Source organism: Nannospalax galili, unplaced genomic scaffold, assembly GCF_000622305.1.
Source record: "Nannospalax galili isolate Female #2095 unplaced genomic scaffold, S.galili_v1.0 scaffold704, whole genome shotgun sequence".
Lineage (NCBI taxonomy): Eukaryota > Metazoa > Chordata > Mammalia > Rodentia > Spalacidae > Nannospalax > Nannospalax galili.
The window spans coordinates 32,653-57,939 of NW_008352394.1; the positions used below are offsets into that span (position 1 = coordinate 32,653).

Below are 25,287 nucleotides of genomic sequence, written 5' to 3' on the forward strand. Positions count from 1 at the left end.
AATATTTAAAGATTTATTTTGTTTTTAATTATGTGTATGCATGTGTATTTGTATGGGGTCTCTGCACATGAGTACAGGTGCCCGCGGAGGCAGGAGGGTGTCATCCCCTGGAGCTGGACTTTTGGGGCTATGTGAGCTGCCTGATGTGGATGCTGAGAACTGAATGCTGGTCCTCTCCAAGAATAGGACACACTGTTATCTGCTGAGCCATCTTTCCAACCCCAAAAGTAAAAATCTTTAAAAATATATGTGTATATATGTAACATAAAATTTGCCATTTTAACCATTTTAGAATGTACCACTCAGTGGCAATTAATTATTGTACAGTCATTGTCTATATTCATTTTCAGAAATTTTTCCTTGTCCCAAACAAAAATCCTGAATAATTTAGTTGGGTTTTTTCCCTACCTCCTGTGATGCTGGGGATCAGACATAAGTAATAATTTCATTAAATAGCAATTCCCAGTTCTTACCCAAGTCTGATGATCTTCTGTGTTTGCATAAGTTACCCTTTCTAGATCTCATGTAAGTGGAATCACAGGAATACTCTATGTTTGTTCCCTTAATACTTTCATGTGCTTGTTCCCTTAATCTTTTCAGGGTTCCCTCATCTTGTCATGTGTATCAAAATTTTGTTTTTTGTGGTTGGGTTCCATTGTATGTATATACCTCATTTTACTTACCTAGTAACTGACTGAGAATGCTTGTAGACAATACTGCTATGGATTTGGGTATGAGAGTATTAGTTTGAGTCCCTGTATTCTGCTCTTTTGTATATGTAGTTATTAGAGGAATTGCTGGATCACATAGCATTTCTTTGTTTATTGTATTTGAGGAAGTTTGATCCATATCTGTATAATTTGTAGTATCCCAGTTACTGGTAATCAGGTCTTTTCTGGTGATCTTGGCTAGAGGTTTCTCTACTTCATTGATTGCAAGAAGGCACCTCTACATTGTATTTGATATAGTTTTTGTTTATTATTCCTTTTTCTAGTTTCTTAAGGTGAAAGCTGGCATCATTGATTTAAGACCTTTCATTTCTAGTGAGGTGCTTATAGTGCTCTAATTTCCCTCTAAGAATTATTTTAGTGGCGTCTCACAAATTCTGATACAGTATGTTATCACTTCAGTCAGCTCAAAACTTTTCTAGTTTGCTTTTTTGACCCATGAGCTACGCAGAAATATGTTGCCTATTTTCAAAATATTGGGGAATTAGAGCAGGCATGGTGACGGACACCTTTAATCCCTCAGGAGGCAGACACAGGCAAATCTCTGTGAGATCGAGGCCAACCTGGTCTATGTATGGAGTACCAGGCCAGCTGGGGCTACAGCACCCCCCCATCCCCCCAAATGGGGAATTTTCCATATGTCTTTCTGTTACTGATATAATTTAATTTCACTATGGCCAGAACTTTATGGTTTGTAAAACCCAAGTCTTTGAGACTTGTTTTATGGCCCAAAATATGGTCTATATTGATAAATGTGTATTTGAAGATAGTGTATATTCTGCTGTTTGTAGAATGTTCTGTATGTACCAAATTAGGTTGAATTGACTGATAATGTTCAGCTCTTTTATGTCATATTGGTGTTTGATCTACCTGTTCTGTCTGTTGAGAGACATCAGCCGACTTTGACTGTAGATTTTCCTATTTCTTTTTTTAAAAATATTTTTTTATTATTTTATTTTATTTTATTTTTTTGGTTTTTTTGAGATAGGGTCTTCCTGTAGCCCTAGCTGTCCTGGAACTCACTATGTAGACCAGGCTGGCCTTGAACGCACAGAGATCCGCCTGCCTCTGCTGGGATTAAAGGCGTGTGCCACCATGCCCAGCTTTTTTATTATTTTTATTTTGTGCATGTAAGTGTATTGCCTGCATGTGTGTAAGAGCACCCGTGTCCTGAAGCGCCCACGGAAGTCAAAAGAAGGCATCAGATCCTCTGGAACTGGAGCTACAGATGGTTGTTAACCACCATGTGGGTGCTGGGAATCAAACCCTGGTCCTCTGCAAGAGCAGTCACTGCTCTTAACTGCTGAGCCATCTCTCCAGCCCCAGATTTTCCTGTTTCTTCGTAGAGAAAAAGGAAAGTTCTATTAGCATTTATGTTATACATTGTGACTCTTATTAAATACATAAATATTTATGTTGGCTATGTCATTATCATAAACTGGCCTCTTTATTTTTAAGAAATGATCTTCTTTAGTAATATTCCTTGCTCTGAAGTCTACTTTGTTGATGTTTAGTTTTGGTTTTAATAGTTGTTATTAGCAAAGCTAACTTTTTTCTGTCCTTTTAACCATTTTATAACTATATTTAAGGTGGGTTTTGGTTTTTCTGTAGGCAGCATGTAGTTTAGATATAAAACGAATATGTATCTGACAGTCTTTTCTAAAAGACTCTAATTTCATGTGTATTATCAGTGCTTCAATATAGACATGTGGATACCAACAACCTTTTCAGGTGCTAAGTGCCAGTCTTTTCTGTACATCTTGATTTTTTTCCCCCCCCCTAACAAAAGAACAAATATAGCCAGGCCTTTAATCCCAGCCCTTGGGAGGCAGAAGCAGGAGGGTCTCTGTGAGATCAAGGCCAGCCTGGTCTACATAGTGAGTTCCAGGCCAGCTGAGGATACTGGGAGACCTTCTCTCAAATACAGAGAGGAAGAGAGGGAGGGAGGGAGGAAGGAAGAAAGGACAACCACCACAACAACAGAAACACGCAAATGATCAGATATAACACAACTGCAGGAGATTAGGATACCATTGTCACAGTTCACCAAATTACAAAAAAGAAAAAAAAAATTAAGGGCATACTTAAAGCCATGTACATTATTTCACCCTTTCATAAAACTTTTTAAACTTATATGAATTTCCTCAGTATAAAAGACTCCTCAGAGCTGGGTGTGGTGACTCATGCCTATAAGTATTTGAGAGGTAGAAACAGAAGAATGTGGAGTTCAAGGTCATCCTATGTGGCTGGGTCAAGGAAATCCCTGTCTTAGTAAAACAAACAAAACTCTTCAGAAACTGTAAGATAGCATTAGACTGTAAAATTCACTTTTGAAATGTAGGGAATTGTTTTTCTAATTTTGGCTGTAAGTTTTTTTAATTATAAAATGAGTATATTGAGAGATGGGAAGAAGGAGCTTCTGGTTTTCTAGTTGTAACTATCTTTGGACAGTTGAAGGCATTTATATTTGATATGGTTAGGTTTAGATCTGTGAATTAGTTACTTTTCTCATAGCAATGATAAAATACCTGACAGAAGTAACTCGAGGTTTTATTTGTGCTCCCAGTTTAAGAGGGGATGTAATCGTTCCTGATGGGAAGGCGACTGTGAGGCTGCTGGTTACATGGCATCAGAGTCAGGAGGCAGGCAGACATGAATGCTGTCACTTGGCTTGCTTTCTCCTTTATCCATTTTTATTCAGTACAGGACTCCGGCCACGGAATGGCACTGCCCACATTCAAGGTGGGCCTTCCCTTAGTTCAGTGTCTGCAAATGCTCTCAGACCGCCCAGAGATATGTCTTCTAGGTAATTGTAAATCCAGTCAGGTTGACAGTGAAGATGAGTCATCCCAAGTCGACCCCTTGTCAGTATGACACCCAAACACAATCACTTAACTCATGACATTATGTTTGTGGCCCTCAAAAGGCCAATGGCCATCTCACAATACAAAATGTATTTAGTTCATCTCCCATAGTACCCAAAGTCAGTAACAGTTCTGACATTGTTTACAAGTACAGTGTCTGTAGTCTCTTAGGACTCGAAGCAGTCTCTTAATGCGAGCCCTTGTAAAAATCAAAACACAAGTTAAATATTTCCAATATAGAATGGCACAGAGTGAACATGCCAGTTTCAGAAAGGCTGAGTGGAAGGATAACAAGGAAAGATTGGACCAAAACCCAGCAGGGCAAACAGTGTATACTGCAGTCCCATGTCCAGTAGCTGGGGTTTGTATTGGCATCATCATGGCTCCAACAGACTTAGGCAGCTCTCCTTTTCCAGTTCTGCTTACAGTACTTGTAGCCCCTCTCTTGGACTGGATTTGATGTGTGCCTGCAGCTTTTCTCAGCAGACATCCCATAGTTGGCATCTTGAGCATTCTAGGGGTCTCCATTGCAACTTAGTGCTTCATACAAGAGGGCCTTCTAGCAGGGAGTCCAATCTTGCTACATGTTGCCTGGCCTCAGCAGCCTTTTGGATCCTTGGTGCAAGGCTCTGTGACCATATAACTTGAATTTTGCACATCTACAAAACCATCTGAACAATGCTGCCAGGTTTTGTGGTCAGCTCAGGATGTAGTCTGGACTGCTTCTGCTTTAGTGGCATCTGTGTCCCTTGGCAGCTGAACCTGGGGAAAACATTTCCCTAGGTGGTATTGTTGAGTAGGGAACTACTTCCAAGTTCTCAGTCTAGACTCTTTATTTTCACAGGTTGGAGCCTTTGATGGGTGAGGCCTTACCTTCAGGGCATCTTTCCTCTACCCCAGGGTAGAGTTCCTGGTTTCTCTTTAATGATGCTAATCTCTAACAATTACAATTGCTTTCTCCATACCCACTTTTCTCATTTTCTCACCAAACTGTATGTTTTTTCCTGTCTTTGCTCTTTTATTATAGATCTGACAAAAGCAATGAGCAGTTAGGGCTGGAAAGATGGCTCAGCAGTTAAGGGAACTTGCTGTTCTTCTAGAGGACCGGCGTTTGGAGCCATATGTTTGCAGCCATATGTTTTTGCTTAAATATAATGAATGACCTCTAGCCCAATTCCCAGTATAGTTCTTGGTCCCCTCTGAAACCTATGAGCCAGGCCTCCACTGCCTACATTTCTGATGGCATACTGTTCTTCTGAACTCCGACCAGAATTACCCAGTGAGCTCTGACTACAGGATTCTAAGGCTTCTCTCACAAATCATGTTACTTTACCCACTAAGCATCTCCCCAGTCCAGAAAGTTGCAGCATCTTAAAATAGGACTGTCCACCTTAGCTTGATTCATGGAGAAACAACTTATTTTCCTGGAGCCCTTATGCCCCTGGAAATAGCTGTTGTATAAAGAGCCAAGCTCTTCTAGAAAAGTGTTTTTATAACTAAAAAACACTTGGGACTGCAACACCAGCCTTGAGCATCAGTATTTATATCTGAAGTCAGTTTCTTCAGACTGCTGTTTAGGAGCCTAAAGTTTCCAAGTTTATAATAATTATTTATAGAACTGACTCACCTTATATCTTTATTCTGTTTTCTGAGGATATTTAATATGAGAGTCTCTATCGGATCATGATCTGGGAAAAGACCAGAGAGATTCTGTGTTCTCTTTATAAGAGTTGTAAAATCTTCTACAATTTACTCCATGTGAATGTTTTCCATTCTTTACTGCATTTGCTTCTTGATGTACATCTGTAAAATAGGAAGAGAATGTGATTTTACAGAGGAGGAAACCCAGGTAACTTACCCCTGGGTCATTCAATGTGTTAGTGTCAGCGTTGGAACCCAAACTTGGTGTCTTTACTCATTATCACTCCACTTGGCATTCATTCTTGACTTGGTCCCATTCCAATGATTCCTTGGGCTTCCTGGCAGAGGTAGGTAGTGGCAGTTTAGTGATTCCCCAAGAAAGATTTTTTGCTTTTGGCTAGGCTAGGGAAGTTAGGATTAGTAATTGAATAAATATTTGTAAATGATAGAAAAAAATAAGCATAAGGAAATACTTTATTTCCAGCATTAGTCTAGAAATAGAGCATAGCTCATGAGTTATTCGTTTTGTTTGTGACTGAAACATAGTAAACCATAGAATAGGTTTTCTCACGGGGTGATTTGTTGAACATCAGAGGACCTGGTTTCTATTCTTAAATGTTCTTGTCATTTTTTTTCTTCTAGTGACCACAGTTCTCTTTTTGCATCTCTGAATCCTAGATGCTGGGTTCTAATTTTTAGTTAATAAGAATGAAGATGAAGCATAATTTTTAGAGGTATGAGGAGCCAGAGGGATAGCTAGATACACAGAAGCAGTATTGAACCAAGAGTAAAGTTGATCTGAGTTCAAGCCGAGCTCTACCCTTGGGTCACTATATGATTTGAGGCAAAATGTTTAACCACTGTAAACCTCAGTTGTAGTAATGCCTACTTAATAGCATTGCTGAGAGGAGTAAATGAAATGCTGGTAAAGTGTTGAGCACTGTGTGGTAGTATGTTTAATAGCACCAATCACTGATAATTGTGTAGTCCTCGGCAGTGGTCTTTTTCTCCATTGGAACTCAGTTTCTTCATGTCTAAAAAGTGAGTTTGTACCAAATAACCTTTCTAACTCTGACCTTTTGTGGCATCATGAATGTTATCCTTTTATAAGCTGATATCCTCTCATTGTTGTACTTAATGACAAGTCTTGGATTAGGGTCTTAATTCTTTTTTTCTTTCTTTTTTTTTTTTTTCTACAGACTACTACATACACCCGTCGGGGCCATGGGACATGCACAAGCCCAGGTTGCTCCTTTACATATGTCACCAGGCACAAACCACCAAAGTGCCCTACTTGTGGTAACTTCCTAGGAGGAAAGTGGATCCCAAAGGTGAGGTCCATTGGCATTGCTGCTTTGGAAACGCAGCAGAGTGGGCTTTTCAATTCCTTTGGAACAGATGACTTTTTTAAAGTCAATACTTACATGTTTTTAATTTTCATGTATGATGTGCATGGGTACATGTGTACTGGTGTGTGGATGTGCAAGTACATACATGCTGTGGCACAAGTGTGTCAGAGAGCAACCTCTGGGATTGGTCCTCACTTTCTACTTTCAGACAATGTCTTTCTTTTGTTGTTTGCTGATGCATACACCAAGATAGTTGTCCTTCGAACTTCCAGGAATTGTTTCTTCGTCCCATCTCTCCATAGAAGCACTGAGATTATAGATGTGAGCTACCATACTTGGCTTTTGGTAGGTCCTAGGCATTTGAACTCAGGCTCTCACACTTGCACAAGAGCCTTATTTACCAAGCCATGTCTCTGGCCCAAGTAAATAATTTTCCTTATAAACAGTTTGTTTAATGGAAAGAAAAATAGGTTGAATATCATCCAAAGAAAAATCATTAATTAATTAATATTTTGATGTGTTGTTTAGTTTTTCTGTGATTAAGTTATTTAACTTTTTCCCCCATTTACCTTAAAGGCATTATATATTTTTAAAAATTTGGGGCTGGAGAGATGGTTCAGCAGTTAAGAGCTATTCTTGCCAAGGACCCAGGTTGAGTTCCCAGCACCTACACGATGGCTAACAACTGTCTACAACTCCAGTTCCCGGGGATCCAATGCTCTGTTCTGACCCCCCGAGGGCACTACATGACATAGGTGCACTTACACACATGTAGGCAATACATATAAAAAAATAATAAATAGAATATTTAAAATCACATTTATCTTGTGTGTATGTGTGTGGGCTCATGTGCCACTGCACATGTTTGGAGGTCAGAGGACAACTTTCAGGAACTGATTCTCTCCTTTTACTGTGTACAACCAGCAGGTAAAACTCAGGCCATCAGACTGAACTATCTTGTTGGCCCACCATTAAGTATTCTTAAAAACATCGTCTTTGAGGTTGAAGAGATGGTTCTTCAGCTAAGAGCACTTGCTCTTACAGAGGACCTAGGTTCAGTTCCTAGCACCCATATGGTGACTAACAACCATCTGTAACTCCAGTTCCAGGAGACCCAACACCCTCTTCTGGCCTCTTTGAGCATTGCACGACATGGGTACACTTACATACATGCAGGCAATACACTCATAAGAATAAAAATAAATTTTAAAAATTAAAAAGCAACACCAGTTTCTTTAATCAGGTATAGTGGTGCAACCTGTTATCCCAGCACTTGGAGGCAGAGGCAGGATTATGAGTTTAGAACCATCTTGGGCTACATAATCAAGTTCAAGTCTACCTGGATTATATAGTACTTGCTTCATAATTTCTCATAAATAACTACACCATGGTAGTTTACTCACTTCTTGTTAAGACTGAAATTTAACGCTCCATACTAACTGCTTAGTTACTATTCTGATTCATGGCTTATGTCTTTTTCACTCAAGCTCAAAATCGTGTGTTTTTGAATAGCTCTATTAAAAATGAAAGTCTTTAACCTGGTTGATATTCAGAGTTTTCTTTCTCCTCTTTTTCTTTCCCTCCCTTCCCTATCAAGACAGGATTTCATGCTAGCCTCAAATTGGTGAACTTCTTATGTTCCTGCCTCTACCTTAAGTGTTAGTGTTACAAGTGTGCATCATCACACCCAGTTTATGTGGTATTAGGATCAAATCCAGGGCCTTAGGCATGCTAGACAAGCACTGTACCAACTGAGTTACATCCCTACCCCCGATAGATACTCGATTTTCTATAGTTGAATTCTAACTTTACAATGTACACCCTTCCCTCCCCACCCCCCAGCCAAATTAGTTGGTTAGTCTATGTTTAAAAAGGAATGCAAAAGGGCTGGAGAGATGGCTCAGCGGTTAAGAACACTGACTGTTCTTGCAGAAGACCTGGCTTTAAGTCTAGCACCCACATGGCAGCTAACAACTGTCTGTTACTCCAGTTCCAAGGGCTCTTCTGACATCTGTGGGCGTTGCACAACACGGGTGCACTTACTTACATGCAGGCATAACACTCATACACATAAAATAAAAATAATAATAAAATATTTTTTTAAAGTTAAATTAAAAAAAGGAATGCAGAATGATGAATCATGACTAATTGTAATGCTAGTCCTTCCTCAAAACATCTCTAGATCTCCTTAGTGAAGAGTGAATGGCTCTCTCTTCCCTAACACTCACCAGTCATCCCCATGTAATAGTGCTTCTAATTTTCTTTGTTGGGAGCTCCTGGTGATCTTTGAATCCTGCACAATAAATGGGCATCAAAGTTTAGCTCTGCGTGTTTTGCTGACTTCCTACTCAGTTGGCCCTGACTTGCAGTGTTTTTTATACAAGATTATTAATTTTGGGGGTCAGCGAATAGAGTAGACAGTCATTTCTTAGTTCAGAGAGAAGTAACATTTAGAAGGAACTAGAATAGACAGGGAAAGTTTTTAGAGAAGATCTTCTCTTGAAGGATCAATAGCATTTGTGTAGGTGGAAAAGGAAAGAGAAGACATCATTTTGTGAAATCTGTGAACCATTTACCTCATGGCCAGGAATCAAGACAGAAAGAACTGGGATCCCACAGCCCGCTTCAAAAGCATGCCTGCAGTGACCTAAAACTTCCCTCTAAAGGCTCCACCACCCGATCCTGGGGGCACAGCCTTTATTTGTCTCATGGACTTTGGTAATGCCTTGAGATCCAAATAGTAGCAAAAATGCAACTCTAGGTTGGCTCATTGAGTACAACCCTTGTTTCACAAGTTGGTAGCTATGTAACCTTGGACGGGTCATTTCATATCTCTTCTATAAGTTGAAATTAATAGTACGTACCTGTGGGGCTGGAGAGATGGCTCAGCAGTTAAGAACACTGGCTGTTATTGCAGAAGACCTGGGTTCCAATCCCAGCACCCATATGGCAGCCAACAACTGTCCATAACTCCAGTTCCAGGGACTCTGACAGCCTCTTCTGTCCTCCACGGGCATTGCATGACACAGGTGCACTTACCTACGTGCAGGCAGTATACACATACACATAAAATAAAAATAAAATATTTTTAAAAAATAGTATGTACCTGTGATAGTTAATGTTATCAATTTCACAGGATCTGGAATCACTTATGAGACAAACATCTGGGCGTGTCTATGAAGGCATTTCTAGATTGGATTAATTGAGGTGCAAGATCCACCAGGGTGACACCCATCCATGGGCTGGGGATTAAGCCAGGGGTGGTGGTGCACACCTAATCCCAGCACTTGGGAGGCAGAGGCAGGCAGATCTCTGTGAGATTGAGGCCAGCCAGGTTGAGTTCAAAGCTAGCTGGGGCTACATGGAGACCCTGTCTCAAAAATAACCAAAAATACAACAACAACAACAAAATCATGGGCTGGGGTCCTGGACTGAATGAGGAGAAAATGAACTAAGTACCAGCATTCATCTCTGCTTTCTTTCTTAAATGAGGGTGTAGTGTGAGCAACATACTCAAGCTCCTGCCACCATGCCTTCCCCACTGTGATCGACTGTCCCTCCCACACCTTTCCTTCCTTAAGTTGTTTTTTGTAAGGTATTTGGTCACAACAATAAGAGAAATAGCTAGCATCTGGCATGGTGGCATATGCCTTTAATCTCAGCACTCAGGAGGCAGAGGCAGGTGGATCCCTGTGGATGGAGACTTTCTTGGACTCCAAAGCGAGTTCTAGGCCAGATGGGGCTATAAGGAGACCCTGTCTCAAAAAGATAGACAGATGGGGGTGGAGGAGAGGAGAGGAGAGGACATTAGTATAATTGACAGTATAATTATTATCTCTATTGCTGCAATTCAGTTACCACTTCTAGGGTCAGGACATAAAAGCTGGAGCCTCAGGAGATAGTGTCAGGTTTCTTGTGTCTATTTTTTTCCTGTTTGCCTCTGGGAAGCCATCAGTTAATTGCACTCCATTCCCCCAAAATGTACTTTGCCAGCTGCACTAGGGTTACTGAGTTGGTTGGCAGTTGGAATCCTTGATCCCTCTTCACCACTACACAGCATTTCTATGAAATGACCTTACTTCCTATGATTGTTCACAGAAAGGTATAAGTGAGCGTGGTGGGCTTCTCTCTCCTTGAGTTCTGGTTTGTTTGTTCTGCTTGGATTGGTTTGGTTTTTTTAAAACAGGGTCTCCTTATAGCCCAGCTGGCCTGGAACTCATGTAGACCAGGCTGGCCCTGATTTCTCAAAGATCTGCCTGCCTCTGCCTCCAGAGTGCTGAGATTAAAGTTGTGTGCCACCACACCCAGCTGATTTTAAGTTTTAACTTTATATTTTGTGGGAGGCAGTTCTCTCCACCATTTGGGTATGAGGGATTGAACTCAGACCCTCAGGCTTGGCAGTGAACACCTTTACATGCAGAACTATTTCCCTGGCCCTCAGGTTCTGTTTCAAAATACATTTTTTAAATTTTATTTTGTGTATGAATGTTTTGTCTGCATATATGTAAGTGGACCACATGTGTGCAGTGTGTGAGGCCAGAGGAGGGTGTCAGATTCACTGGAACTGGAGTTTCTGATGGTTGTGGGTGCTGGGGACTGAACTTGAGTCCTCTGTAAAAGCAGTCAGTGGTCTTAACCACTGAGCAATATCTCTAGCCCCTCAGGTTCTGTTTTAATTATGACATTTTTTTCATTGTATATGTATGCCTGTGTGCCCACTTACTTGAAAAGACTGAGCCATGGTTCTTTTACTGTCAAGCTCATCACATGTAACTCTTTTTAAAGCTTCTTGATCGTTGTTTTGACCTGCTATAATTTTAGACATAAAAATGCCTTTGGTGATCAGCTACTTCAGTTTACATTTTCTGGGAAAAATTAAAGAGAAGTGACTTGCTAGGTTCATACAGCTAATTATTCCACACTTTTCCCACTAACCCACACTTACCAGGCATTGCTATGCACTTTGGCTGCAAAAGTGTAAATTTTTTTTAAAGTTCCGCATATATGCATATTTTTTATAAAGTGTTTTTTTAATTTATTATTTTTATTTTATGTGTATGAGTGTATTGCCTGCATGTATGTGAGCGCACCTGTGTCATACAGTGCCGCAGAGGTCAGAAGAGGGCTTCGGATTCCCCTGGAACTGGACTTAAGGACGATTCGTAGCCACCATATGGGTGCTGGGAATCGAATCCGGGTCCTCTGCAAGAGCAGTCAGTGCTCTTAACTGCTGAGCCATCTCTTCAGCCCTATATATGCATATTGGAAACTCCACATGCATAACATGTCAATCAGAAAGTGACTCACCTTTTCTCATATTGTCTTAGAGTTCAGAGTGACCAAAATTATCTTTAAAATGTGTAGAATAGTTCTCAATGAGTTGACTGTGATAAAAGGTAGTGAGAGAGGCTTTGTTTACTCAAAGCTTCATTTTTCTGTGCTCTGACAGTGGTGAGTTTGCTGAGCCACTGGTTGTATTTACCTCCATCTTAAAGTAGCATCTAAAAAGCACAGGTTGAGTCAAGAATTACTGTGAAGTTACCAAGTAGACTTTCTGATCAGATTGCTTCATTATCTTCTCTGCAAACAATTTGGAGTAGCCTGCTTAGTAGACAGTGTACTACTCAAAGATTGCATCCCAAGAGATGAGTTTATTCTGCTGTGTCTTTTCTGAGAGCACTGAATAAGTACTGTGTAATTTATTTGAGATTTTTCTCCTTGTTTGCTCATCTTCACGAGCTCTTCTGTTTTAAATAAATCTGTGAATACTTTACTGAAGAACTCTTAACAGTCAGCTTAAAGGTCATCTGTTACTGGTTCTTACCCAGGAAAAAGGATACCACCTCGATGTCTTTAGAATTTTGAGGAGATTGTGATCGGCAGTGACTGAGACGGAATGCTGAATTTTAATGACATTAGCTGCAGGTGCTGCTAGCTGCAGTTGCTGCAGTTCATGCAACACCCAGACAGGTCCTGGGCAGTGAAGAATTGGGCCACCCAAAGTGCTGTCTTGATTCTGTTGGATTGTTGGATTTTTTAGTATCCAATTCAAGGTTTTTTGAAACTGAAGTCCAGAGACATGAATTAACTATGCCTATGGTCAAACAGAAACCAAAAACAACATGAACTAAATGCCTAATCACCAGGCAAGGACTCTCTAAGGGTTCCACAAAAAGGCTTCTCTTTCTAAATCTCATATTCAGGATTGGTAACGCATAGGTTTTTTTTTTTTCTTTGAACTTATTTTTTTAATTATTTATTTAATAACCACATGATTAGAAGAAGCATTTCATTACAGCTTTAACATAACAATTCCCAGAGCAAGAGCAAAGATATCTCTTTCAAAAGTGGCTGTAAATTTTTAGGTTCACAGTTGAATTAATACAGTTATACAATATTGAACTCAGTATAAACCCTCAGCAAGCAAGATTCTAACAGCTACTGTATGGAGAACCCAATTTTGTCATTTATAAAGTGGAAATGATTCAGATAAAGCTTGCCCTAGAATACACAAATAATTAGAAGTAGAGCTAAACATAAAAGGAACCTAGCTTTTAGTTTTGTTTCCTATCTTACATACCTTTCGTAATACACATGGAGGGAAAAACACTAACCCAGAGAATCACTCTTTTATAAAACAAAAGTTTTAATGTCTATATTTATAGGAATACATATATATATATATATATATAAATGCTGTTTCCACAGCAGTAAAAGCTAAGGCACCAAGACTGTTAAAGGGAGATCTGATAGGCTTGGTGGCACATCCCAGCACTTGAGAGGCAGAGGCAGGTAGATCTGTTAAGTTTGAGGCCAATCTGGTCTACATAGCAAGTTCCAGGCCAGCTTGGAGTACATAGTGTGACCCTGTCTTTTAAAAAAAAAATTTGGAGTAGTAGCTGCAATTTTTAGTGAGTTTGGATATTTTCTAATACATACTGTGTATGAGTTAATTTATCATTGTGAAATATGTGGCGTATGTCATTCATATACAACTCATCTGAAAGAACCTGGAACTAAAGACTTTCTCCAGGGTCCAAGAAATGAAAGCAATGTGAAACTGACCACATTGCTATTTATTGAATCTCATAAAAGGACCACCAAGGTAATCCACTAGTACTGCAAGATGTCAGTTTCTTTCCAGATATGAAGAAGTTGGCTTGGAACAGTCAGAGCTTAGCTTTTTCCTAATTGAAGCATCTAGTGAAAGGACCCTGGGGCAAAAGATGTAGATTAAGGCCAATTTTATACTTGGGATTTTTTTTTTTTTTTTTTTTTTTTTTTTTAATGCTATACTGGCCAAGGCTCAAGCGATTCTTCTGCCTCAGTCTCCCAGGTAGCACCACTGCTCTCAGCTGTGGTAACTTGGGATTTGAAGGGGGGGTGGGGACAGATCATTCCAGATAAAAACAAGAACAATTAAAAACTAACATGTGACAGGCCATGGGATCAATAGCAAGTTGTTTTGGCCAGAGTGTGTTTTACATGAGGGCTTCAAAAGGCATGTGCCCCTACGCCCAGCATACTTGGGATCTTAAGTTAGCATATTCTGTGAGCTCAGTTTTCTTACTTATTGCCTATGCATTATTATTTAAAGGATCAAATGAGAGAATGTTTGTAATATCACTGTCAGCTGTAAAATGCCTTTACAAGCTATTCTTACTCTTCCAGGAAAAGCCAGCCAAAGTCAAAGTGGAATTGGCTTCAGGTGTTTCATCCAAAGGTTCTGTGGTTAAAAGAAATCAACAGCCTGTCGCCACTGAGCAAGATTCCTCTAAGGAAATTGCCTCAAAACTGACTCTGGAAAATTCAGAAGCTGTAAGCCATCTCTTAAATGTAGCTCCTCCAAGAGAAGTAGGTGAGGAGAATGAATGGGAGGAAGTGACTGTCTCCGATGCTCATGTTTTGGTCAAGGAAGCTCCTGGCAATCATGGTACAGCAGTCTCTAAGACGCCGGTGGTCAAGAGCGGTGTACAGACTGAGATCACCCTGGGGACAACTGAGACTGACAGTCCTGGGCCAGACATACCACCAACACCAGAGGGGACCAGCATCTCCAATGTATTCCCTGCTCATAAAAAACCACTTCCAGGGTATGTCAGTTTGTATTATTAGGACTGTATTTAGAATAGCAGCTAAGTAAGAGCCTGATGTTTGCTTTATTACATATCCTAGTAGCAGTCCTGAGAGAGGCAACAGAGCCCAGTTAATGGTTCCTGTGGAGATTCAGAAGCCAAGACCTAGAGAGATAAAGTGATTGACTTTTCCCCTTACGCTGTCATCTACGCATTACTGTCACAGTCCTTGTACATCCTATCAGTCTTCTTAAAGCAGTTGTTAGAATCTTGCTACTATAAAATGTAGACAGTATTAAAAATAATCAGTTATCAATCCTGAATATGGGATTTAGAAAGAGAGGCCTTCCTGTAACAGCACCTTATAAAAAGGGTCATTGTCTGGTGGTCAGAGACTGAATCCAAGTGTCTGTCTTCAGTTTGACTTTATGCATGTCTTTTGACTGTAGTTCTAAAAAACTTTGATTATTTAGACTAAAAATGATTACTTATAAGGCATTCTGGCTGGCACCTTGCAAATAGGATGTCAGTAAGTTTGGGCTTTTCCTCCCACTTTCCTTATTAAAGGCTTACCTGAATTCTATATGTAGCATCCCAGGGACTGTTGTGTTCTTGTAACTGCAGGTTTCTTGTTTATATTAGTAGTTTTCAGCTGGGAACAACTGTGCCCACAAGGAATATTTTGGCAGTGTTTAGAGGCATTGTTGGTTGTCACAACTAGAGAGAGGTTTACTGCTAGCATCTAGGGAAGAAGGGCTATTAAACATTACAGTGCACAGAGTCGCTGCCTACAGTGGAGAATTGGCCTGTACAAAATAATTGATAGTACCGCAGTTGGTTTCTGTTATAATTTTTAAGGGTTTTGTTGTTGAATGAGTAGGAAATATATTTACTTAGTTCAAATTTTAAAAGTACAAGAGTTTTTTTTAAAAAAACTCTCTCCTGTTCCATTATTTAGTTATTTGTTTCCCAGGGATAGTCAATATTCCCACTTCCTAGTGTTTCAAGAGTTAATTTTAAACAGTTATAAATGTCTATGTGTGTGTATATTTTTCCTACTTTCTTTACACAAATGATAGCTACCATATGGGTGCTAGGAACCAAACCTGGGTCCTCTGCAAGAGCAGCCAGTGCTCTTAACTGCTGAGCAATTTCTCCAAGTCTTAATATGCTTTAGAACTTTTTTATTATTATTTTTTGTTTGTTTGTTTTTGTTTTGAGAGAGGGTCTCCCTGTAGCCCCAGCTGGCCTGGAACTTACTGTGTAGACAAGGCCGACCTCGATTTCACAGAAATCACCTGCCTCTGCCTCCTGAGTGCTAGAATTAAAGTTATGTGCCACCAAACCTGGCTAGTTCCTATGTTCTTAATCTTTACAGTACCAATGTTAGGCATAAGGCCTGAACCATGCCTGGTTAAGGTGATTTGGGTCTCAGACAAAAAGACTAAAGCCCACAGCTTTACTCTTTTGGCATATTAAATCATCTCTTGGGACTGGAGAGATGGCTTAGCAGTTAAGAGCACTGGTTGCTCTTTCAGAGGACTTGGGTTCAATACCCAGCACCCACATAGCAGCTAACAACCATCTGGAATTCCAGTTCCAGGGGATCTGATGCCCTCTTCTGACCTCTGCAGACATTGCATGTCACAGGTACATTTACATACATGCAGGCCTACTAGGTTTGATGGCACACAACTTTAATTCCAGTACTCAGGAGGCAGAGGCAGGTGGATTTCTGTGAAATCGAGGCTGGCCTTATTTACATAGTAAGTTCCAGGCCAGCTGGGGCTACAGGAAGACCCTCTCTCAAAACAAAACAAAATATCCAGAAAAGAACACAGGAACTTTGTTGTCTAGGATCTCTGTGCTGCCCTTGGTGGGAACTTGATAGACTTCAAACAACATTTGTACAAATTAGATGTTAGAACTACAATACCTGTTGGTATTACACACTGTAGACATTGCTTTATACTGTTGTGTTATTTAGTTAGTTTTTTGAGACAGGGTCTAATGTAACTTTAGCTAACCTTGCACTCACTGTGTAGCTGAGAATGTCACTGAACTCTGGATCTTCCTGCTGGGATTACAGGTGTGTGCCACAAAACCTAGCTAGTTTGTATTTTTATGGTGATCCAGAAAATATAATCACTTACCCATTTTGTGTATTACAAACTTGAGATTAACAAAGGAGTGATATTACTTGATCAGAGCCCTGCAGATACATAAAGGCTAAATTTGAACTCAATTTATTAAAGCCTGCTGGCTTAACCATTGTACTATTTTAAAAAGTACTATTTGGGAAAAAAAAAAAAAAAAAAAAAAAAAAAAAAAAAAAAAAAACCCACAAACTTATTTGGAGATTGCACTTTGGTTTTCTTCTCCTTAGTCTAAAATTTCCAGAAGATTTCCTTCTATTTTTGCCTCCCCAGATTTGACCTGCTCACCACTGGACCCAAAGCACCAGAGCCTAAAGGAAGAGCACGAGGCAAGCCCTCATTACTGGCTGCAGCAAGACCCATGAGAGCAATATTGCCAGCTCCAGCAAATGTGGGGCGGGGAAGCAGCATGGGACTGCCCAGGGCCAGGCAGGCCTTTCCCCTAGGTAAGAGCTAGTTTAGAACTTTAAGGAAGGGTTGTGTCTGATTTGGAGAATGGGGAGGAGAGACCTGGGGAAGCTGCATACACTTGAGTTACCTAGTTGGCTTCTGGTTCTCACAGATAAGACTCCCTCTGTGAGGACTTGTGGCCTGAAGCCAAGCACATTGAAACAGCTGGGCCAGCCAATCCAACAGCCGTCTAGCTCTGGTGAAGTGAAGGTAAGGCAGATTTCCAAGAGGAGCACTGTTTGGAAATCTGGTCACTGTGTTTAGTATCAAAGCCATTAGGCATAGGCAAATGATAGGCACCGATTCTTACAATGGTGGACCTCTAGGAGGATGTTAACATGAATTATGATTTCGTTTTATAACATGAATGTTTGCTTGATTTCAAGCCTTTTAGATGTGTAAATTTTTAAAATAGGCAAAAATGAAAACACTGTAAAGAGCAACTAAAAGATCTTTACCCAGAAGCACCTATTAGCATATGAGCCCAGGGCCAGTGCGATGTCTCAGCAGGTAAAGGCACTTGCCCACAAACCATGAGTTCAATCCCCTGGACCCACATGGTGGAAGGAGAGAACCAATTTCTGAAGGTTATCCTATTACCACCAGATGAGTACCGTTGCACTTGTGCATGCACAAGATAAATAAGTAAATTTTTTTAAGGTGTCTATCTGGGTGTGGGGGGTTGCGTGTGAGTGCAGGTGTTTGCAAAGGTCAGAGGCCTCAGATTCCCCTGTAACTGAATTACAGGTAGTTGTCAGCTACATGTTATGGGTTTTAGGAACCAACTCAGGTTCTTTGCAAAAGCAGTATGTGCTCTTAACCACTGAAGCATCTCTTTTTACTTCTAGATACACCTAATTTAAGAGTTCTTTTAGTCAGATGTGGTGGTACACACTTTTAATCTTAGTACTCAGGAAGCAGAGGCAGCTGGGTCTCTGAGTGCAAGGCCAGCCTGGTCTCTGTAACCAGTTCCAGGACAGCCAGGGCTACATAGTGAGATCCCCCCCCCCAATTTTTTTTAATAGAAAATTTATAAGCTGTATCATTTGTGCTCTTGCATGTTTCTCCTGACTTGTGCACACATATGTATAAAATGTACATAATGAAAGGGAAAGCAACATGGTCCTTTACTCCTTAATGCTTCTTTGTGTATTTCCTAAGGATGGTGTTTATTTTGTTGTTGTTGTTTTGGCTAAATGTTAATGCACTATTTTAATCTTCATGATCTAATTTTGTCTGATTTACTCAAGCATATTACTTCTTCCACATAGGATCCAGTCTAGGATCAGTCATTGTGTTTAGTTCTTTCTCATGGCTGCTTAGCCTCCTTTAAAAATTAATGCCTGGTGGGGGAGGGGCATGTCTTTAATCCCAGCACTTGGGTAGGCAGAGGTAGAGGCAGGTGGATGTCTGTGAGATTGAGGCCAGCCTGGTCTACATAGTGAGTTCCTGGCCAGCTGGGGCTGCTGGGAACTCACTATGTCTCCAAAAGACCAAAAAAGAAAAAGAAAAAAAGAATGTCTGACTGTTAGAGAAAATTGAGCTGGGAGACTGAAGATGTGGCTCAGCAGTTAAGAGCACTGGCTGCTCTTGCAGAGGAGCCGGGTTCAATTCCCAGCACTCACGTGGTAGCTAACAGTTGTCCATAACTCTAGTTCAAGGGGATTTGATGCCCTCTTCTGACCTCAGCTGGCATTGTACAACTGACACGGATGCACGTACATACATGCAGGCAGTATACTCATACACAAAAAATAAATTTTAAAAATATTTTTAAAAAATTGAGCTGGGCGTGGTGGCACACAGTAATCCCAGGACTTGGGAGGCTGAGGTAGGAGGATTGCAAATTCAAGGCCAGCCTGGACCACATAATATAATGAGTTGGAGGTTATTGTGGGATACATATTGAGACCCTGTCTCAAAAAAGAAAAAAGAGGGAAAGGGAATGGGATAAAAGGGAGAATGGGGAGTAAATAAGATGAGATACGTCATAAGGGTGTGAAAGTATCAAAGAACAAATTTTGAAATAGAAAAGAAAATTTAGGTAAAGAAAGAAAAAAACCCCTCATTGCCTTCCACCTAGAACTAACCAACTTTTAAAAATCAGGTATGCTGAATTTCAGTGTTCAAGTCTTTTCTTGAATGTGTGTTCGTAATACAGGTTTTATAAACCCTAAACATGGCTTTTACTCCATTTCCTAGTTTGTGACGTATAACTTTCCTTCAATTTGATGATAATTTCCCCTATATAATAATTCCATGTATTAGGGCTGGAGAGATGGCTCAGCAGTTAAGAGCACGGATGCTCTTGCAGAGGACCTGGGTTCGAATCCCAGCTCCCATATGGTGGCTAATAACCATTTGTAACTCCAGTTCCAGGGGATCTGATGCCTTCTTCTGGTTTCTGAGGACACCAGGCACACACATGGTATACATACATACACATGCAGGCAAACACTCATAAAATAAAATAAAATAAAATTTTTTTAATTCCATGTATTTAAGAACATTTATTTGTTTATTTTTGAGATGGAGTTTTACTAGATAGCCCAGGCTGGCCTAAAACTTGAGATTCTGCTGCCTCAGCCTCTCGGGTCCTGTAATTATAGGCATGTGCTGCTGCTATACTTAGCTTCCCTCCCAGCCCCCACATATCTAGAATAGTTACTTCATTTTCCTAAGCTTACATTTTTCAAACTTTTCTATGATTGTCAGTAACAATTTTGTATTACAGTTCAGCCAGTGATTAAACATTTAACGAAGCTTTGTACTTCTGTGCATGCATTTTTCTGTTTCCCATTCTTATTTGTGAAGTATTGTATTCACCCCTGGCTGGCTTGTGACTGATAGCTTGAAAACTGCCATGAGCCAGCCCCAAGTAGGAACATCCATTTGCCATCTCCCTGGCTGTATGCTGTTTAATAGGTAGCTTTCTTGACAGATCTACATTTGTCTTGATAGAATTAACTGGCTTTTACTTGAAAGGCTGTTTTGTTTACTACCCAGTGTGGCTCCTGTATAGTTACATGTGTGATGTTGGATAGAGACAAGTCTTGTGAAATTCCAGCTCTTGTCATCCTCGTGTGTGTTCTGTTGTTTCGACAGACCTGCAGCATTCTTTGTAAATAGTTTTTGTTCAGCAACATTGTTTAGTTTTAAAAGCCACAAATTTTTTGCTAGCATTAAACCAGTTAACAAATTAAATTCCCTGTTAGAGAACAATATTAATTTAGAATGCCTTATCTTTTTTAGTTATATAAGTAATCTGTATATTTCTTAAAGAACATTTAAAAAATTTATAGATAGTGGTAAAGGGGGGAAACAATCATAATCTCTCTTCTAGCCCATGACATAGCAGATAGTCTTCTGTGCTAACATTCAATTGTATATATGAATATATAGCTATTATATGCTTTTATTGCCTGATAGTAGTTGTAAATCTGACTCATGGTGTTTGTAATACATATTGTTCAAAGTTACAAAGCAAAGTATGGGGCTTGAATTCAGTCTTTGTTGTGCTCATGACTGCCGACTAGCAATCTAGAGGGTTCATTTGGAGCTTAGCTTTACAAGTTACCCAGAAACTATTTCCTCAAGTTATTTTAAAACCCAGGAGTTTGTCTGTGGTGTAAAAGTAGCACTAACTGATTCGTTTCAATCCATAGCTATCAAGTTGCCCAGACAACAGGATGCCTCAGGTAAAAGTTGTAGAGGTCAAGCCTGATATGTTTCCTCCATATAAATACAGCTGTACTGTCACCTTGGTAAGTGAATTGACATGGAAGTTGTCTTGATTTTTGTGGTTGAAGGTCTGTAGGAGGCCAGGGAGTGGGTAGTATAGCAGAGAGTGAGGGCAGGATCAGAGATGAATGTAAATATCTCATCATTGATAAAAATGGTAACTGCTGGGGAGTCTGCTGGGTTGTGTTAGGGATTTTCCAGGTAGCTGTAAAGTGTGGGCCAGGACATTTTTTTATTGAGAGTAGTCATAGATCAGAGTTCAGTTCACAGTTACAGCCTAGAAAGTAGGTTCCACAAATGAGTTTAGGCAGGACTGCATTTTTTTCCTTCCCTTAAAATATAAACACTCAAAAAGATAGTCTTAAAGGATTTGAGAAGTGTGCTAGTAAAGCAACACATTTGGTTAATGAAGCATTTCCCACAAGGGTCCCCCTCAACCCATTTATTTATTGTTTTGTTTTACAGAACTAGGGATTAAACCCAGACTTTCTCACACACTAGGCAAGTACTCCACCACTGAGCTACATCCCCAGCCCTTTTAATTATTTTATTTTGGAGCATGGTCTCACTAAGTTGTCTAGGCTGCCCTTGAATTTGCTCTGTAACCCTGGCCAGCCTTGAATTTTTGATCCTTCTATCTCATCCTCCTGAGCAGCTGGCTGTGCCCCTGGGACTAGCTTTCCTTATATTTTTGATATTATAATACACTAGCATCTCAATATAGGAATGTGTGACTCTGAGGTCATTGTTTTGCAAGGTAAGAAACATGGAGAAGTAGAATAAACAGTAAGTAGTCCAAAGACCTAGTCCAAATATAGTTCTGGCTCTATTGCTGGTATGCCATATGACCATAGGCTGTGTGGGTGTAGGTATCTTTAGGCTTCTGTTTATCCATTCTTTTGTACTATTGACTTTTTTTTGTCTTTTTGAGTCAGGGTCTCCCTGCAGCCCCAGCTGGCCTGGACTCACTATGTAGACCAGGCTGACCTCAGTCTCACAGAGATCTGCCTACTTCTGCCTCCCGGGTGCTGGCATAAAAGGCCTTCGCCACCACACCCAGCTGTACTATTGACTCTTAAAGTAACAATCAGCCAGATGACTTTTGGCATTTTGTCTGAGTCAGATAAACAGGTCTTATGAGTGCAACTAGATTTTATTTATTTATTTTTATTGTATGTGTATGAGTGTTTTTCCTGCCTAGTAAGTGCACCTGTGTCCTGCAGTGTCTGTGGAGGCCAAAAGAGGGCATAAGATCCCCTGGAACTGCAGTTTTGGACCATTATAGACGCCTGTGAGTGCTGAGAACCAAACCTGGATCCTCTTGAAAGGAGCCAGTGCTTTTAGCCACTGAGCCCTAGATTTTTTTTAAGTTCTTATTTAATTATGACATATTTAGAAAAGGTCTTTCATTCATTCATTGAAAAGACATTTAGTGCCGGACATGGTGGCACACACCTTTAATCCCAGCACTTGGGAGGCAGAGGCAGGTGGATCTCTGTGAGTTCAAGGCCAGCCTGGTCTACATAGTGAGTTCTGGAACAGCTGGGGCTACAGGGAGACCCTGTCTCAAAAAGACCCCCCCAAAAAAGGGACATTTAGTAACTAAGTATGGTGGTCCAAACCTACAGTCCTAGCTGTGTGGGAACCTCAGAAAAGGAGCTCACTTCAGTATAGGAGTTCAGGGTCAGCATGGGTAACAGTGAGACCCTCGTCTAATAAAAGAAGAAAAAGAAAGGAGGGAAGAAAGGAATTTATGTTGAATATCTCTCTGTATAGTAAACAAGACAGCTTAGTAGTAGATTAATGTCTAGTCTCTACTGACTGCTGAAGAGAATGTGTCTCTTGGACTTCTACTTAGATGTTTTTCCCCAGTGCCCACCGTGGCCTGTTTCTAAGAGGCTGTATTAGATTTACCATGTGTTGGGAACTGTCTAGGGTTCTTCGTTGGGTTGATTAGCTTATTATAGGAATCTAGATGGAACAGCTTTGAGCTTTAGTAGTTCAGAAGTTACAGTTTATCTTTTAAGCACACATTTTCCCCCCAGTGCTAGGGATTGAACTTAAGGCCTTGCATATGTAAGCACATCTGTAGTTCACCTTAGTGATCTCGTTGGAACAGATGGTTTCACTCTGCCAGCTACCTAGAATCTGTAAAGGCATTTGAATTTTTAAAATTTTGTTGCTGTTATTTTTCTTTTCTCTTTTTATTGATACATGTGTCTGTGGTCTGTATATATGTGTTTGCATGTGTGTGGATGCATGTGTATTTACAGGTGCACATGCAAGTGAATGAGTGTGAGTGTGGAGACCTGAGGTTAATACTAACAATTTTCCTCAGTTCTCTACTTTGTATTCTCCTTGAGGTAGGGTCTCTAATCAAACCCAGAGCTCACTGATGTGGCTAGTCTTGTTACCAAGCTTGCTCTGGGCAGGTCTTGTCTCCGCCTTCTAAGGCTGGAATTCCAGGTGGGCTGCTATGGCCACCCAGCATTTAAGTAGATTCTGGGGATCTGAGCTCTGCCCCACTTGCTTGATAGTAGGCAGTTTTAGTCACTGAGCCGTATCACCAGCCCTGTTTTTTTTCATGAAAGGATCTCACGTAGTTCAATCCAGCCTTGAACTTACTATGGAGTCTTCAAGGTTGGCCATGGCTTCTTCCACCTCCTCCCTCCTATCTCCTGAGAAGTGGACTACAGATGCCCCACCACACCCAGACATTTGAATATCTGACCCTTAGGAGTCAACTCACTTGTTTCGAAGATAGAGAAGGACTAGACTTGCCAAGTTGTGTGTGTGTGTATACTTTAGCCTATACTAAAATTGAAATGGCTTAACTCTAGAATTGGGATCTTGCTTCAAGAGTCCTTAGAAGTTAAGCTAAATCTAATTTGTCATTGCTACTTTTTTCTGTAGTGACATATGACCTGCTACTCAGGTTTAACATAATTTTTATAGTTTAAACATCTTTCTTTTTTAGGATTTGGGCCTGGCTACATCAAGAGGACGGGGAAAGTGCAAAAATCCCTCTTGTAGCTATGTCTACACCAACCGCCACAAACCTCGGATTTGTCCCAGCTGTGGTTTTAACCTTGCCAAAGACAGGACAGAGAAAACCACAAAGGCTATCGTGAGTTTGTTCCCCCAGCACTTGATTTGGGCTTTGTTTGTGAACCTGTTTTGGCTGAAATAAAAGGTTTTAAATATATGATTAGTGGTTAGATCAGGATTGTAACTAAGCTATAGATTCTGAACCTGAGGAAGTACCTTCTCTCTGGATTGACAAGGTAGGGGGTTGGTCAGTGTCTTAATCCATTTTCTGTTACAACAAAATACTCAAGTGGATAATTTTTAAAAAATATTTATTACTTTTATGTGTATATTTCCTACATGTATGTAGGTGCATCTGTGTCATGCTATGCCCGCAAGGTCAGAAGAGGGCATCAGATCCTTTGGAACTGGAGTTACAGGTGGTTGTTAACCACTATGTAGGTGCTAGGAACCGAACCCAGGTCCTCTGCAAGAGCAGTCACTGATCCATCTCTCTAGCCCCAAGACTAGGTAATTTATAATAGAGGTAAATCATGTGCTTATAGTTCCACGAGGCTGAGAAATCTTAAGAACCTGATACCAGTTGCCATCATCTGATAAAGATCTTCTCACTGTATCATAACATGGCAAAGGGCATCAGAAAACAGAACAAGGAGCCAGAAAGCACTTACTTTCATAGCAAAGGCACCTATAATAACCGATCCATTAATCCAGTCATGAATTAATCCATTCAAAAAAGACAGAGCCACTCTATACCCCCCCCCATAAAGAAAAAAACACCTGTGTGTTAAGTTCCATTAATATTTGAGGATTAAGTTTCCAACACATGAAATTTGGGGGTGCACATGGAAACCATACCAGCCCAGTGCTTTGATCACTGAGAACCAGACTTAAGTCACTGAAGAGAATGGCAGAGTAAGCCTTAAAAAGAAGAGATGAGATGCCCAGCACAGACCTGAGAGTTGATGTACCTTCTGTAGATAGTGACTGTCAGCCCAAGGCCAGAGAGGGGAGCGAAAGTGTCACTTAGAACAGGTTAAGAATCCAAGGTGAAGTTTGGCCACCCCAGGTCTACATTGGATCTCTAAAGAGGGACAGGATTTTGAAGGAAAGGGAAGCCATTCTCCAGGACAAGCATTTTGGGGGGTTTTATTGGTTATGCTAGGGATCAAATCTAGAATTTCTCAAATGCTAGACAAGAACTTAATTGAACTCTAGCTTCAGCCCAGGGACCC

General features: G+C 40.4%; 1 protein-coding gene across 3 annotated transcripts in view; it reads left to right on the plus strand.

The window, feature by feature from the left end:
* The window catches only part of Hmgxb3 (HMG-box containing 3), a 64,243-nt gene that overhangs the window by 14,736 nt on the left and 24,220 nt on the right, over positions 1-25,287 (plus strand). For 2 of the 3 annotated variants that reach the window (XM_008849377.3, XM_008849380.3), the window contains 6 exons: positions 6,433-6,564; positions 14,254-14,675; positions 17,087-17,259; positions 17,376-17,473; positions 20,929-21,027; positions 23,982-24,131. In XM_008849377.3, coding sequence (XP_008847599.1) covers positions 6,433-6,564; positions 14,254-14,675; positions 17,087-17,259; positions 17,376-17,473; positions 20,929-21,027; positions 23,982-24,131 — 1,074 coding nt within the window. The remainder of the gene's footprint in view (positions 1-6,432; positions 6,565-14,253; positions 14,676-17,086; positions 17,260-17,375; positions 17,474-20,928; positions 21,028-23,981; positions 24,132-25,287) is intronic. The other variant, XM_008849379.3, reaches the window with a different exon arrangement.